General features: G+C 39.6%; 1 protein-coding gene across 3 annotated transcripts in view; it reads left to right on the forward strand.

Moving 5' to 3' along the window:
* Positions 1–13,499, forward strand: part of IPO9 (importin 9) — a 595,516-nt gene that overhangs the window by 62,284 nt on the left and 519,733 nt on the right. For all 3 annotated transcript variants that reach the window (XM_085600586.1, XM_085600577.1, XM_085600596.1), the window contains 2 exons: positions 3,739–3,825; positions 5,684–5,885. In XM_085600586.1, the coding sequence (XP_085456712.1) occupies positions 3,739–3,825; positions 5,684–5,885 (289 nt within the window). The remainder of the gene's footprint in view (positions 1–3,738; positions 3,826–5,683; positions 5,886–13,499) is intronic.

Raw genomic sequence — 13,499 nt, forward strand, 5'->3', positions numbered from 1 at the left:
TCAATACCCCCATACACTTTTATGGTGCTGGCCTATGACTGATACCCTATCCCCATTAAACCTTGCCACACTTCCAAAAATCTCTATCCTTTTACTACAAAGTACTGCACAAACGTCTGACATCCAAGAAACAATGCAAACTTAACTATGTTCTTCTCGTCCCCTAAGTATCGCCCCCTCTACCCCCCCACACCAAAAATCAGGCAACCAGGCTTAAACATGAGCCTGTGTGAGCACGTCTGTGCCACCCATCCTCTCCCTTTACCTCCTCCCCCTTTGAATGTGGCATGCCAGATACCCGTATCCCGAGGAACCACTGTTCATAAGCCTGAAATCCTTGCTTACAATCGATATTTTTACTATTTACCCCCAATTTTCCCTTTTGCGTTATCGTCCAAAAGTTTCTGTCATTGAACTTCAGAAGTGGAACTGAAATTCTGGCATTTGTATATCTCCTTCAACCTGGCTGTATTTTGTAAGAAAACCAAGGCCCCTGCAGATTGAAATGGGATCATTAATTGCCTGAGCCGTAATCTCCTTTCGACCGTAGCATGTGCAAAGTCAGGCTTAGGAAAAACCTTCAAACCTCCTTTTGACATTGGGTCCAGCTAGATCATACACGGCTTGACGAAGCAAAAAGTCGGCAAAATAAATCAATTTGGCACTCGGTAGAGATTTTCTCCGGAGGAATGCCCTGATGGTGAAATAGGGAATCTGTGAGCACATTGAACTTCCTTGTCCCAATCTCCTGTAGAAAGCTCTGGTATGGGGCCTCTCAGCATATTTACTACGAACTTTCTTACATTGTTGCCCTCACAGTTCTCCGGGCCCCCTAACAGCCTTAGAGTATTGCGCCGCTGCTTGTTCTCATAGTCCTCGAGCTTCCACATCACATCCTTTTATAGTACTGTCCTGCAGTGAGGCCTGCGCCTTCAACATTACCACTGTGCTTTCCAGCATTTCCAATGCGTGACTCCACCATATTCGGTCGCTCAGCAATGTCCGAGCAGATCTTTCAAACTTTCTGTACGGAGCCTTGGAGTTTTAGTGGCTAGCCGTGCCTGTCGATTGTCGGTTTTAACAGCATCCTGAAAGGCTCGCAGGGACTGCAAGATCAGAGCCAGTGAGGACTCGGCGGGGTTTACTCGCTTCATATGATCTGAGATCCCATTGGAATTCACCGCTGTTTGCATCTCACCTTCATCTATCCCCTCGGGGGGGGGGGGAAGCATTTGTGTTGCTAAATAGTCCCACCCTACTAACTCCACCATCTTGTGCTCCCCTGGGATCTTCCTGCAAGCCTTTTTCCCAGACAACCGTTTTTTTTTTTCCTTTGTGGTTGTGGCTATCTCTGAAGGGCTGGTATTATCTGAGGAGGAACCCCACACCATCCTCCTCACTACTGATAGGCTAATGTCTGAAACCTCTGACTCTTCTGTCAGTGAGATTTATTTTTCCCTGGTACATCTGGGGTCAAACAGCCAACTTCCATATTTGGCCCTCACTTCCTCCAAGAGAGTGTAGCCCAGTCTTGCTAGCCACAGCTGTTACTCTGCTTTCCTGTTCGCTATTAGTTATGCCAGACATACCCGCATCCATCATCCGGGGTCGAGTGCCCTCCACTAAGACGTCTTCCCTCGGACTAATATGTACGGCATGTACATGTGCCTCTATGATGGTGTTCTCACAATTTTCCTGCCAGGGAGTCCTGTTTCCCCTGTCCGGGACGTCTGACCTTTTACTTTGTCCAGTGGGTGTTTGCACTGCAGATGTTATTGCTTGGTCAGTTTCTGATATATGGTCGCTTCAAGCCCTGTCCATATCCTCATTGCCATTGTTAATGCTGGAATCCTTTTGCATCTCAATTTGGGTGACCCATTCCCCACCCAAAGCTTTGGGTGAGATGTTTAAGATGGATGGTTGCGATTTCCCTACATCAGTAGGTGGTTTAGCTCGCCGTAGATTTGTTTTTCCTGGAAGTTCAATTTTGTGATGTTCGATTTTTCCCTGTTTGTCGCGTTTATTTAGCCGTAGCTTCCCCTTTTTTGAGATCTATTTTCGAATCAGAGCCCTCACGCCGCAACTGTACGGCAGTAGTGGTCATTCACTGCTTTTACCCTTCCTCGAGCAGCCATTGCAACGGTCTTGGTGTTGGGCTCGTGCTCTGTTTCTAGCAGTGCTCCAGCCGATAGCGTGTTAGTTTCCTGGCAGCCACCGTAGGCGTGCCCGGAACCTGCTAACGCTGTTAGCAGAAGCCGCGTTGGGGCCTCCCAGTGCCCCCCGCAGAAGTTCCCTTGAGCCTCGCAGGCATGTCCTCGCTGTCAGACTTGATGGAATGTCGGAGAAATCCACCGAAGAATACCGTGACAGTCGTTGACTTCACTGCCGCTCCAGCGCATACTCGTAGCCACCAGCCGGGATATTTACACCGCCAAGGGGGAGAGAGGTAAGGTGGCTTCTACTCAGATGCCGTCTTGCTTCTGCTATTTTAAAGAGCACTCCACTTTTATTTGTCAAGCATTTTCATACTGATAGAATGAGTTTAGTTCACAGATCAGTAGAAGGCTGATCAAGAGAAGATCTGGTTTGTTTAAGGGGCAGAATAGTCTCCGCAGCAAAGATGCCTAGTATTACTGTAGTGACATCAATAGTGAAGTTTAAGTCAAATATTTTTGTATAAAGTTTTGTATTTGAAGCCAAGCAAGAGTTTTTAAACATGGATTAACAAACATTCCTGATCCTTTTGGATGACGGTGCTTTTAGTGAACTAAGGTGCAAGTTAGAGGGGATGTGTACCCTATACGTGGGCTGAATTCTTTTTGTACATGGAGCAATATTCTAGTCTATTAAAGCAAGCAAAAGAGGTTTTTCTCCAGCATACGTTGTGAGTTCTTGTATTTGAAGGTTCTCTCATATGTGATAAGGAACAAAATGGAGGCTTAGTGAAATAAATTGTCTATGATCATGCAGTTTGGTCAAGCAGGGAAACTGGGATTCATTCCAAATTCTCCAGTTTCACACTGTGCAATTCTGTCTAGATAGACAATCTTTTTCTGGGATCAGAGGTTAATGCTTTATCCTTAATTCTTGGAGGATTTGAGTAGAGTGTGCAGGATCTGCGGAATCCACATTTTATTTTTGATAGTTTTGCATAGGACCAACCTTGCCCAAGGATATGAGAGTTTGCTAGTGACCGGGTATTGCCAGTTCCACATTTATAGCATGCACTGTTTTTGAGGTGGCATTCTGGCATGCGCTTTAAAGCAAGTCTTCCATTGCAAATTTTGGGGAACCCTAAAGTGGTTCATACTACTGAAATCAATAGGATCTGTGGAACTCCGTTAAGGGGGGGGGGCAGAGAGAAGGATGTGTGGGGGCAGGAGGGCTTATTTGCAATCTGCTTCTACAAATGTGTGTGATGTTAGTAACCATTCCTGTAACGTTGAGGTTTTTAGACTTTACACACATGGTTTATTTTCCTGTCTTTATTAAAACAATGCACTTTTCCCTCTGCCTGGTATCTGGTGTGGGTACTACATATTGTCATGAATGTAAACTGAACTTATCCGTTTGAGGGCCCATTGCTGGTTGGATTTCTCAGCTGCTTGTATCTTTGCCTTTTTGTTAAGGACTGTGGTAAATTTTCAGGGCTCTTTGTAACAAACTTTTACATTACCAAATTAAAGAAAAACGAAATACTGCATGTTTGAAGCTTAAATCTGATGATTGTCTTTCCAGCTTGCATCGGTTGTACTGAAACAGTATGTGGAAACTCACTGGTGCTCCCAGTCGGAAAAATTTAGATCACCGGAGACCACTGAAAGGGTATGTATTTGGATTGCCATTAACCATTACACACTTCTTGGTGTACTAGGTTAGACCTTAAGGTTTCCCACTAGCTTAAATGTTAGGGTTTTCTGATAATGAGTATCTAACCTGTGTGCCTTGACTGACCTATGATAAAGGTAATTGTATATTTCTGGTTCTCCTATTTTCCTAACTCTGGGTGGACAAAATGGTATATTGTGAAACTGCTTGTGTGCCCTGCATCCTGCTTCTTGAACCAAACTCTCTGCCACCAACAAAGCATCCAAAAATAATTAGTTGCAGTGAGCATGCTGTTTTTAATTACTTGCATGCAGGGAATTACTGCCTTGTCTGAGAATGATCACAGCCCGGGGTTTGCAAGCATATTTGTAAGTTTGTGCGAGTAGAGTATGACCTTAAGTGTTGTAGTCGAAGAGTGTCTCAGGGGATGATCTAAATTTAAGTGACACAGTAACGAACTATGTAGGTCTTAATAAAGGTGTGAGGTGTACAGATTCTCAGTTATGTTTACTGTTAAAAATTGTGTTTTTGTTTGGGAGAGGTATGCATCCTGTCCAAGCAGGTACCACAATCCTAAACAGGTTAAGTCAGATACACACTCTAAATTTACCTGTGCTCACCCTCTGGTAGCTTGGCACAGAGCTGTCAGGCTTATCTTCAGAGGCAGAGTGTAAAGTATTTGAGAAACCATTCAAACAGTGGAAATGCATCACAAAAAGATACCACACCTGGTTAGAAAACTATAGCTTAATTTAAAGAACAAAACGACCAAAAGGACAAAAGTCCAGTAAGTATAACCGCAGTTATGAATTTTTAAAGAATAAACAATTGCAGTGATTAAAAACGTAAATCATGAAAAAGGGCTATCTGGTCAAATTGAAAAGTTAAGGCCAACCACGATGGAGTGCTGGTCAGATACAGGGACCAGCCTTGGCCCATGTTTGCGTCCACCATGAGGACCAGAGTACGCAGTGTGATACTTAGGATAAAGGCGGGTGATGCGTCAGAGCTAGGGTCGATGCACTGCGCAGTTGGGGCTGCGTTGCAGTGGGACCTCACAGTGGTGGTGATGCGTTGCGGTCAATCCTTGCAGTAGTGGGGATGCGTCATCGTCGAGGGAGATGCACCAGTTCCGAACCGCACACATCTTCGATGCATGATTTTTTGCTGGAGCAGCAGTTTATACCTACTTCCAAGGGCCCAGGACTGGGTTGGCACCACTTGGGATCATTAATCACAATCTTTGGAAGGGTGATCCCTTAAAGTCCCTACATTTACCTGAGCTCAACCCCCAGGTAGCTATGATGCAGAGCAGTTTGAGAAAATGTGTATTTATTCAGTACTAAAGTAATAATTTGCAGTGGAAATGCAAATCAATGAAAATCCCAAAATGAATTGGAAAAACAGAGTAAAATGTCATCAACAGAATGGCACCAAATTGAAAAAAAATCCTATTAGGGTAACCCAGATACCACACAGTGGTAGTAGTAGTCAATGGTTGCAGTAGAACAGGACATGGGCGCAATTTGACACTGACCGCGTTGAAGTGATTAGGTCATGCTGGTCAAACATTTTACCCTCTTACTCTAATCATTTAAGTCCCAGTCCACCACAGAAGTACACTTCTAAAGGCCCACAGGACCTCAGGGGAGGCACTTAAAAATTCACAGAGTAGGCCAACAGGAGGGCCCAGTCCTGGTCGGCTTGCCACTGGTCAGCTAGGTGTCTGCAGGAAAAGGTCTCTTGTAGCTTTTTTAAATTAGTTTTTCCTGCAGCGATTACTTTATTCCATGTGCCCTAGTTCATCCTATTTTTTTTAGGTATGCCTCAAACTGTACTGCTTTTGATTTTGCAGGCGAAAATGGTCATCAGGCAGCTGCTTCCCAACGGGCTGAGGGAGTCAATCAGCAAGGTGCGCTCCAGCGTGGCCTATGCGGTATCTGCGATAGCACACTGGGACTGGCCTGAGGCCTGGCCTCAGCTTTTCAACTTGCTGATGGAGATGCTCGTCAGTGGAGATCTGAATGCAGTGCATGGAGCCATGAGGGTTTTGACTGGTGAGTCCCATGAGTGCCTAAGACCTAGCTGTACATGGTTCTATAAAGCAATGGATGAAAGGGGGGTGGGCCTTATTGAGCCAGCCATATATTGTAGCCCTGGCACAGTAAATGGAAGCAAGCACTTATTGGCAAAAACTCTATCTCTATCTCGATAAATATAGATATATTTATCTCAATCTCTATCTCTATTAGAGATATCTCTATTAGAGATGTCTCTATCTCTATTAGAGATATCTCTATTAGAGATGTCTCTATCTCTATTAGAGATGTCTCTATCTCTATTAGAGATGTCTCTATCTCTATTAGAGATGTCTCGATCTCGATCTCTATTAGAGATGTCTATCTCTATTAGAGATGTCTCTATCTCTATTAGAGATGTCTCTATCTCTATTAGAGATGTCTCTATCTCTATTAGAGATGTCTCTATCTCTATTAGAGATGTCTCTATCTCTATTAGAGATGTCTCTATCTCTATTAGAGATGTCTCTATCTCTATCTCTATTAGAGATGTATCTATCTCTATCTCTATTAGAGATGTCTCTATCTCTATCTCTATTAGAGATGTATCTATCTCTATTAGAGATGTATCTATCTCTATTAGAGATGTATCTATCTCTATTAGAGATGTCTCTATCTCTATTAGACATGTCTCTATCTGTCTCTCTATTAGAGATGTCTATCTCTATTAGAGATGTCTATCTCTATTAGAGATGTCTATCTCTATTAGAGATGTCTATCTCTATTAGAGATGTCTATCTCTATTAGAGATGTCTCTATTTCTATTAGAGATGTCTCTATCTCTATCAGAGATGTCTCTATCTCTATCGGAGATGTCTCTATCTCTATCGGAGATGTCTCTATCTCTATCGGAGATGTCTCTATCTCTATCGGAGATGTCTCTATCTCTATCGGAGATGTCTCTATCTCTATCGGAGATGTCTCTATCTCTATCGGAGATGTCTCTATCTCTATCGGAGATGTCTCTATCTCTATCGGAGATGTCTCTATCTCTATCGGAGATGTCTCTATCTCTATCAGAGATGTCTCTATCTCTATCAGAGATGTCTCTATCTCTATCTCTATCAGAGATGTCTCTATCTCTATCTCTATTAGAGATGTCTCTATCTCTATCTATCTCTATTAGAGATGTCTCTATCTCTATTGGAGATGTCTCTATCTCTGTCTCTATTGGAGATGTCTCTATCTCTATTGGAGATGTCTCTATCTCTGTCTCTATTAGAGATGTCTCTATCTCTGTCTCTATTAGAGATGTCTCTATCTCTGTTGGAGATGTCTCTATCTCTGTTGGAGATGTCTCTATCTCTGTTGGAGATGTCTCTATCTCTGTTGGAGATGTCTCTATCTCTGTTAGAGATGTCTCTATCTCTGTTGGAGATGTCTCTATCTCTGTTAGAGATGTCTCTATCTCTGTTGGAGATGTCTCTATCTCTGTTGGAGATGTCTCTATCTCTGTTGGAGATGTCTCTATCTCTGTTGGAGATGTCTCTATCTCTGTTGGAGATGTCTCTATCTCTGTTGGAGATGTCTCTATCTCTGTTAGAGACGTCTCTATCTCTGTTAGAGACGTCTCTATCTCTGTTAGAGACGTCTCTATCTCTGTTAGAGACGTCTCTATCTCTGTTAGAGACGTCTCTATCTCTGTTAGAGACGTCTCTATCTCTGTTAGAGACGTCTCTATCTCTGTTAGAGACGTCTCTATCTCTGTTAGAGACGTCTCTATCTCTGTTAGAGATGTCTCTATCTCTGTTAGAGATGTCTCTCTATTTGAGATGTCTCTCTATTTGAGATGTCTCTATCTCTATTTGAGATGTCTCTATCTCTATTTGAGATGTCTCTATTAGTGATATCTCTATCTCTATCTCGATAAATATAGATATATTTATCTCTATCTTTGTCTCTATTAGAGATATCTCTATTAGAGATGTCTCTATCTCTATTAGAGATGTCTCTGTCTCTATTAGAGATGTCTCTGTCTCTATTAGAGATGTCTCTGTCTCTATTAGAGATGTCTCTGTCTCTATTAGAGATGTCTCTGTCTCTATTAGAGATGTCTCTGTCTCTATTAGAGATGTCTCTATCTCTATTAGAGATGTCTCTATCTCTATTAGAGATGTCTCTATCTCTATTAGAGATGTCTCTATCTCTATTAGAGATGTCTCTATCTCTATTAGAGATGTCTCTGTCTCTATTAGAGATGTCTCTATCTCTATTAGAGATGTCTATCTCTATCAGAGATGTCTGTCTCTATCTCTATTAGAGATGTCTCTATCTCTATTAGAGATGTCTCTATCTCTATTAGAGATGTCTCTATCTCTATTAGAGATGTCTCTATCTCTATTAGAGATGTCTATCTCTATTAGAGATGTCTCTATCTCTATTAGAGATGTCTCTATCTCTATTAGAGATGACTCTATCTCTATTAGAGATGACTCTATCTCTATTAGAGATGTCTCTATCTCTATTAGAGATGACTCTATCTCTATTAGAGATGTCTCTATCTCTATCAGAGATGTCTCTATCTCTATCTCTATTAGAGTTGTCTATCTCTATTAGTGATGTCTCTGTCTCTATCTCTATCAGAGATGTCTCTATCAGAGATGTCTCTATCAGAGATGTCTCTATCAGAGATGTCTCTATCAGAGATGTCTCTATCTCCCTCTCGATAAATATAGATAGATAAATATATCTCTATTTCTATTAGAGATATCTGTCTCTATTAGAGATCTCTGTCTCTATTAGAGATATCTCTGTCTCTATTAGAGATGTCTCTATTAGAGATGTCTCTATCTCTATTAGAGATGTCTCTATCTCTATTAGAGATGTCTCTATCTCTATTAGAGATGTCTCTATCCTATTAGAGATGTCTCTATCTCTATTAGAGATGTCTCTATCTCTATTAGAGATGTCTCTATCTCTATTAGAGGTGTCTCTATCTCTCTCTATTAGAGATGTCTCTATCTCTATTAGAGATGTCTCTATCTCTATTAGAGATGTCTCTATCTCTATCAGAGATGTCTCTATCTCTATCTCTATTAGAGTTGTCTATCTCTATCTCTATTAGTGATATCTCTATCTCTATTTCTATTAGAGATGTCTCTATCTCTATTAGAGATGTCTCTGTCTCTGTCTCTATCTCTATCAGAGATGTCTCTATCTCCCTCTCGATAAATATAGATAGATAAATATATCTCTATTTCTATTAGAGATATCTGTCTCTATTAGAGATGTCTCTCTCTATTAGAGATGTCTCTATCTCTATTAGAGATGTCTCTATCTCTATTAGAGATGTCTCTATCTCTATTAGAGATGTCTCTATCTCTATTAGAGATGTCTCTATCTCTATTAGAGATGTCTCTATCTCTATTAGAGATGTCTCTATCTCTATTAGAGATGTCTCTATCTCTCTCTATTAGAGATGTCTCTATCTCGATAAATATAGATATATTTATCTCTATCTCTATTTCTATTAGAGATGTCTATTTCTATTAGAGATGTCTATCTCTATTAGAGATGTCTATCTCTATTAGAGATGTCTCTATCTCTATTAGAGATGTCTCTATCTCTATTAGAGATGTCTCTATCTCTATTAGAGATGTCTCTATCTCTATTAGAGATGTCTCTATCTCTATTAGAGATGTCTCTATCTCTATTAGAGATGTCTCTATCTCTATTAGAGATGTCTCTATCTCTATTTGAGATGTCTCTATCTCTATTTGAGATGTCTCTATCTCTATTTGAGATGTCTCTATCTCTATTTGAGATGTCTCTATCTCTATTTGAGATGTCTCTGTCTCTATCTCTATTAGAGATGTCTCTGTCTCTGTCTATCTCTATCAGAGATGTCTCTATCAGAGATGTCTCTATCAGAGATGTCTCTATCAGAGATGTCTCTATCTCAGATGTCTCTATCTCCCTCTCGATAAATATAGATAGATAAATATATCTCTATTTCTATTAGAGATCTCTGTCTCTATTAGAGATCTCTGTCTCTATTAGAGATATCTCTGTCTCTATTAGAGATGTCTCTATTAGAGATGTCTCTATCTCTATTAGAGATGTCTCTATCTCTATTAGAGATGTCTCTATCTCTATTAGAGATGTCTCTATCTCTATTAGAGATGTCTCTATCTCTATTAGAGATGTCTCTATCTCTATTAGAGATGTCTCTATCAGAGATGTCTCTATCAGAGATGTCTCTATCAGAGATGTCTCTATCAGAGATGTCTCTATCAGAGATGTCTCTATCAGAGATGTCTCTATCAGAGATGTCTCTATCAGAGATGTCTCTATCAGAGATGTCTCTATCAGAGATGTCTCTATCAGAGATGTCTCTATCTCAGATGTCTCTATCTCTATCAGAGATGTCTCTATCTCTATCTCTATTAGTGATATCTCTATCTCTATCTCTATTTCTATTAGAGATGTCTATCTCTATTAGAGATGTCTCTGTCTCTGTCTCTATCTCTATCAGAGATGTCTCTGTCTCTGTCTCTATCTCTATCAGAGATGTCTCTATCAGAGATGTCTCTATCAGAGATGTCTCTATCAGAGATGTCTCTATCAGAGATGTCTCTATCTCCCTCTCGATAAATATAGATAAATATATCTCTATTTCTATTAGAGATATCTGTCTCTATTAGAGATCTCTGTCTCTATTAGAGATCTCTGTCTCTATTAGAGATGTCTCTATCTCTATTAGAGATGTCTCTATCTCTATTAGAGATGTCTCTATCTCTATTAGAGATGTCTCTATCTCTATTAGAGATGTCTCTATCTCTATTAGAGGTGTCTCTATCTCTCTCTATTAGAGATGTCTCTATCTCTCTCTATTAGAGATGTCTCTATCTCGATAAATATAGATATATTTATCTCTATCTCTATTTCTATTAGAGATGTCTATTTCTATTAGAGATGTCTCTATCTCTATTAGAGATGTCTCTATCTCTATTAGAGATGTCTCTATCTCTATTAGAGATGTCTCTATCTCTATTAGAGATGTCTCTATCTCTATTAGAGATGTCTCTATCTCTATTTGAGATGTCTCTATCTCTATTTGAGATGTCTCTATCTCTATTTGAGATGTCTCTATCTCTATTTGAGATGTCTCTATCTCTATTAGAGATGTCTGTCTCTATCTCTATTAGAGATGTCTCTGTCTCTATCTCTATTAGAGATGTCTCTGTCTCTATCTCTATTAGAGATGTCTCTGTCTCTATCTCTATTAGAGATGTCTCTGTCTCTATCTCTATTAGAGGTGTCTCTATCTCTATTAGAGGTGTCTCTATCTCTATTAGAGGTGTCTCTATCTCTATTAGAGGTGTCTCTATCTCTATTAGAGGTGTCTCTATCTCTATTAGCGGTGTCTCTATCTCTATTAGAGGTGTCTCTATCTCTATCTCTATTAGAGATGTCTCTATCTCTATTAGAGATGTCTCTATCTCTATTAGAGATGTCTCTATCAGAGATGTCTCTATCTCTATTAGAGATGTCTCTATCTCTATTAGAGATGTCTCTATCAGAGATGTCTCTATCTCTATTAGAGATGTCTCTATCTCTATTAGAGATGTCTCTATCAGAGATGTCTCTATCTCTATTAGAGATGTCTCTATCTCTATTAGAGATGTCTCTATCTCTATCAGAGATGTCTCTATCTCTATCAGAGATGTCTCTATCTCTATCAGAGATGTCTCTATCTCTATCAGAGATGTCTCTATCTCTATCAGAGATGTCTCTATCTCTATCAGAGATGTCTCTATCTCTATCAGAGATGTCTCTGTCTCTGTCTCTATCTCTATCAGAGATGTCTCTATCAGAGATGTCTCTATCAGAGATGTCTCTATCTCAGATGTCTCTATCTCAGATGTCTCTATCAGAGATGTCTCTATCTCAGATGTCTCTATCTCCCTCTCGATAAATATAGATAGATAAATATATCTCTATTTCTATTAGAGATATCTGTCTCTATTAGAGATCTCTGTCTCTATTAGAGATATCTCTGTCTCTATTAGAGATGTCTATTAGAGATGTCTCTATCTCTATTAGAGATCTCTATCTCTATTAGAGATGTCTCTATCTCTATTAGAGATGTCTCTATCTCTATTAGAGATGTCTCTATCTCTATTAGAGGTGTCTCTATCTCTATTAGAGGTGTCTCTATCTCTATTAGAGGTGTCTCTATCTCTATTAGAGGTGTCTCTATCTCTATTAGAGGTGTCTCTATCTCTATTAGAGGTGTCTCTATCTCTATTAGAGGTGTCTCTATCTCTATTAGCGGTGTCTCTATCTCTATTAGAGGTGTCTCTATCTCTATCTCTATTAGAGATGTCTCTATCTCTATTAGAGATGTCTCTATCTCTATTAGAGATGTCTCTATCAGAGATGTCTCTATCTCTATTAGAGATGTCTCTATCTCTATTAGAGATGTCTCTATCTCTATTAGAGATGTCTCTATCTCTATCTCGATAAATATAGATATATTTATCTCTATCTCTATTTCTATTAGAGATGTCTCTATCTCTATCAGAGATGTCTCTATCTCTATCAGAGATGTCTCTATCTCTATCAGAGATGTCTCTATCTCTATCAGAGATGTCTCTATCTCTATCAGAGATGTCTCTATCTCTATCAGAGATGTCTCTATCTCTATCAGAGATGTCTCTATCTCTATCAGAGATGTCTCTATCTCTATCAGAGATGTCTCTATCTCTATCAGAGATGTCTCTATCTCTATCAGAGATGTCTCTATCTCTATCAGAGATGTCTCTATCTCTATCAGAGATGTCTCTATCTCTATCTCTATTAGAGTTGTCTATCTCTATCTCTATTAGTTCTATCTCTATCTCTATTTCTATTAGAGATGTCTCTATCTCTATCTCTATTTCTATTAGAGATGTCTCTATCTCTATTAGAGATGTCTCTATCTCTATCAGAGATGTCTCTATCTCTATCAGAGATGTCTCTATCTCTATCAGAGATGTCTCTATCTCTATCAGAGATGTCTCTATCAGAGATGTCTCTGTCTCTGTCTCTATCTCTATTGGAGATCTCTATCTCTATTAGAGATGTCTCTGTCTCTATTAGAGATGTCTCTGTCTCTATTAGAGATGTCTCTGTCTCTGTCTCTATCTCTATCAGAGATGTCTCTATCAGAGATGTCTCTATCAGAGATGTCTCTATCAGAGATGTCTCTATCAGAGATGTCTCTATCAGAGATGTCTCTATCAGAGATGTCTCTATCTCCCTCTCGATAAATATAGATAGATAAATATATCTCTATTTCTATTAGAGATATCTGTCTCTATTAGAGATCTCTGTCTCTATTAGAGATATCTCTGTCTCTATTAGAGATGTCTCTATTAGAGATGTCTCTATCTCTATTAGAGATGTCTCTATCTCTATTAGAGATGTCTCTATCTCTATTAGAGATGTCTCTATCTCTATTAGAGGTGTCTCTATCTCTATTAGAGGTGTCTCTATCTCTATTAGAGGTGTCTCTATCTCTATTAGAGGTGTCTCTATCTCTATTAGAGGTGTCTCTATCTCTATTAGAGGTGTCTCTATCTCTATTAGAGGTGTCTCTATCTCTATTAG

The sequence above is a fragment of the Triturus cristatus genome, chromosome 1_2, assembly GCF_964204655.1.
Source record: "Triturus cristatus chromosome 1_2, aTriCri1.1, whole genome shotgun sequence".
Lineage (NCBI taxonomy): Eukaryota > Metazoa > Chordata > Amphibia > Caudata > Salamandridae > Triturus > Triturus cristatus.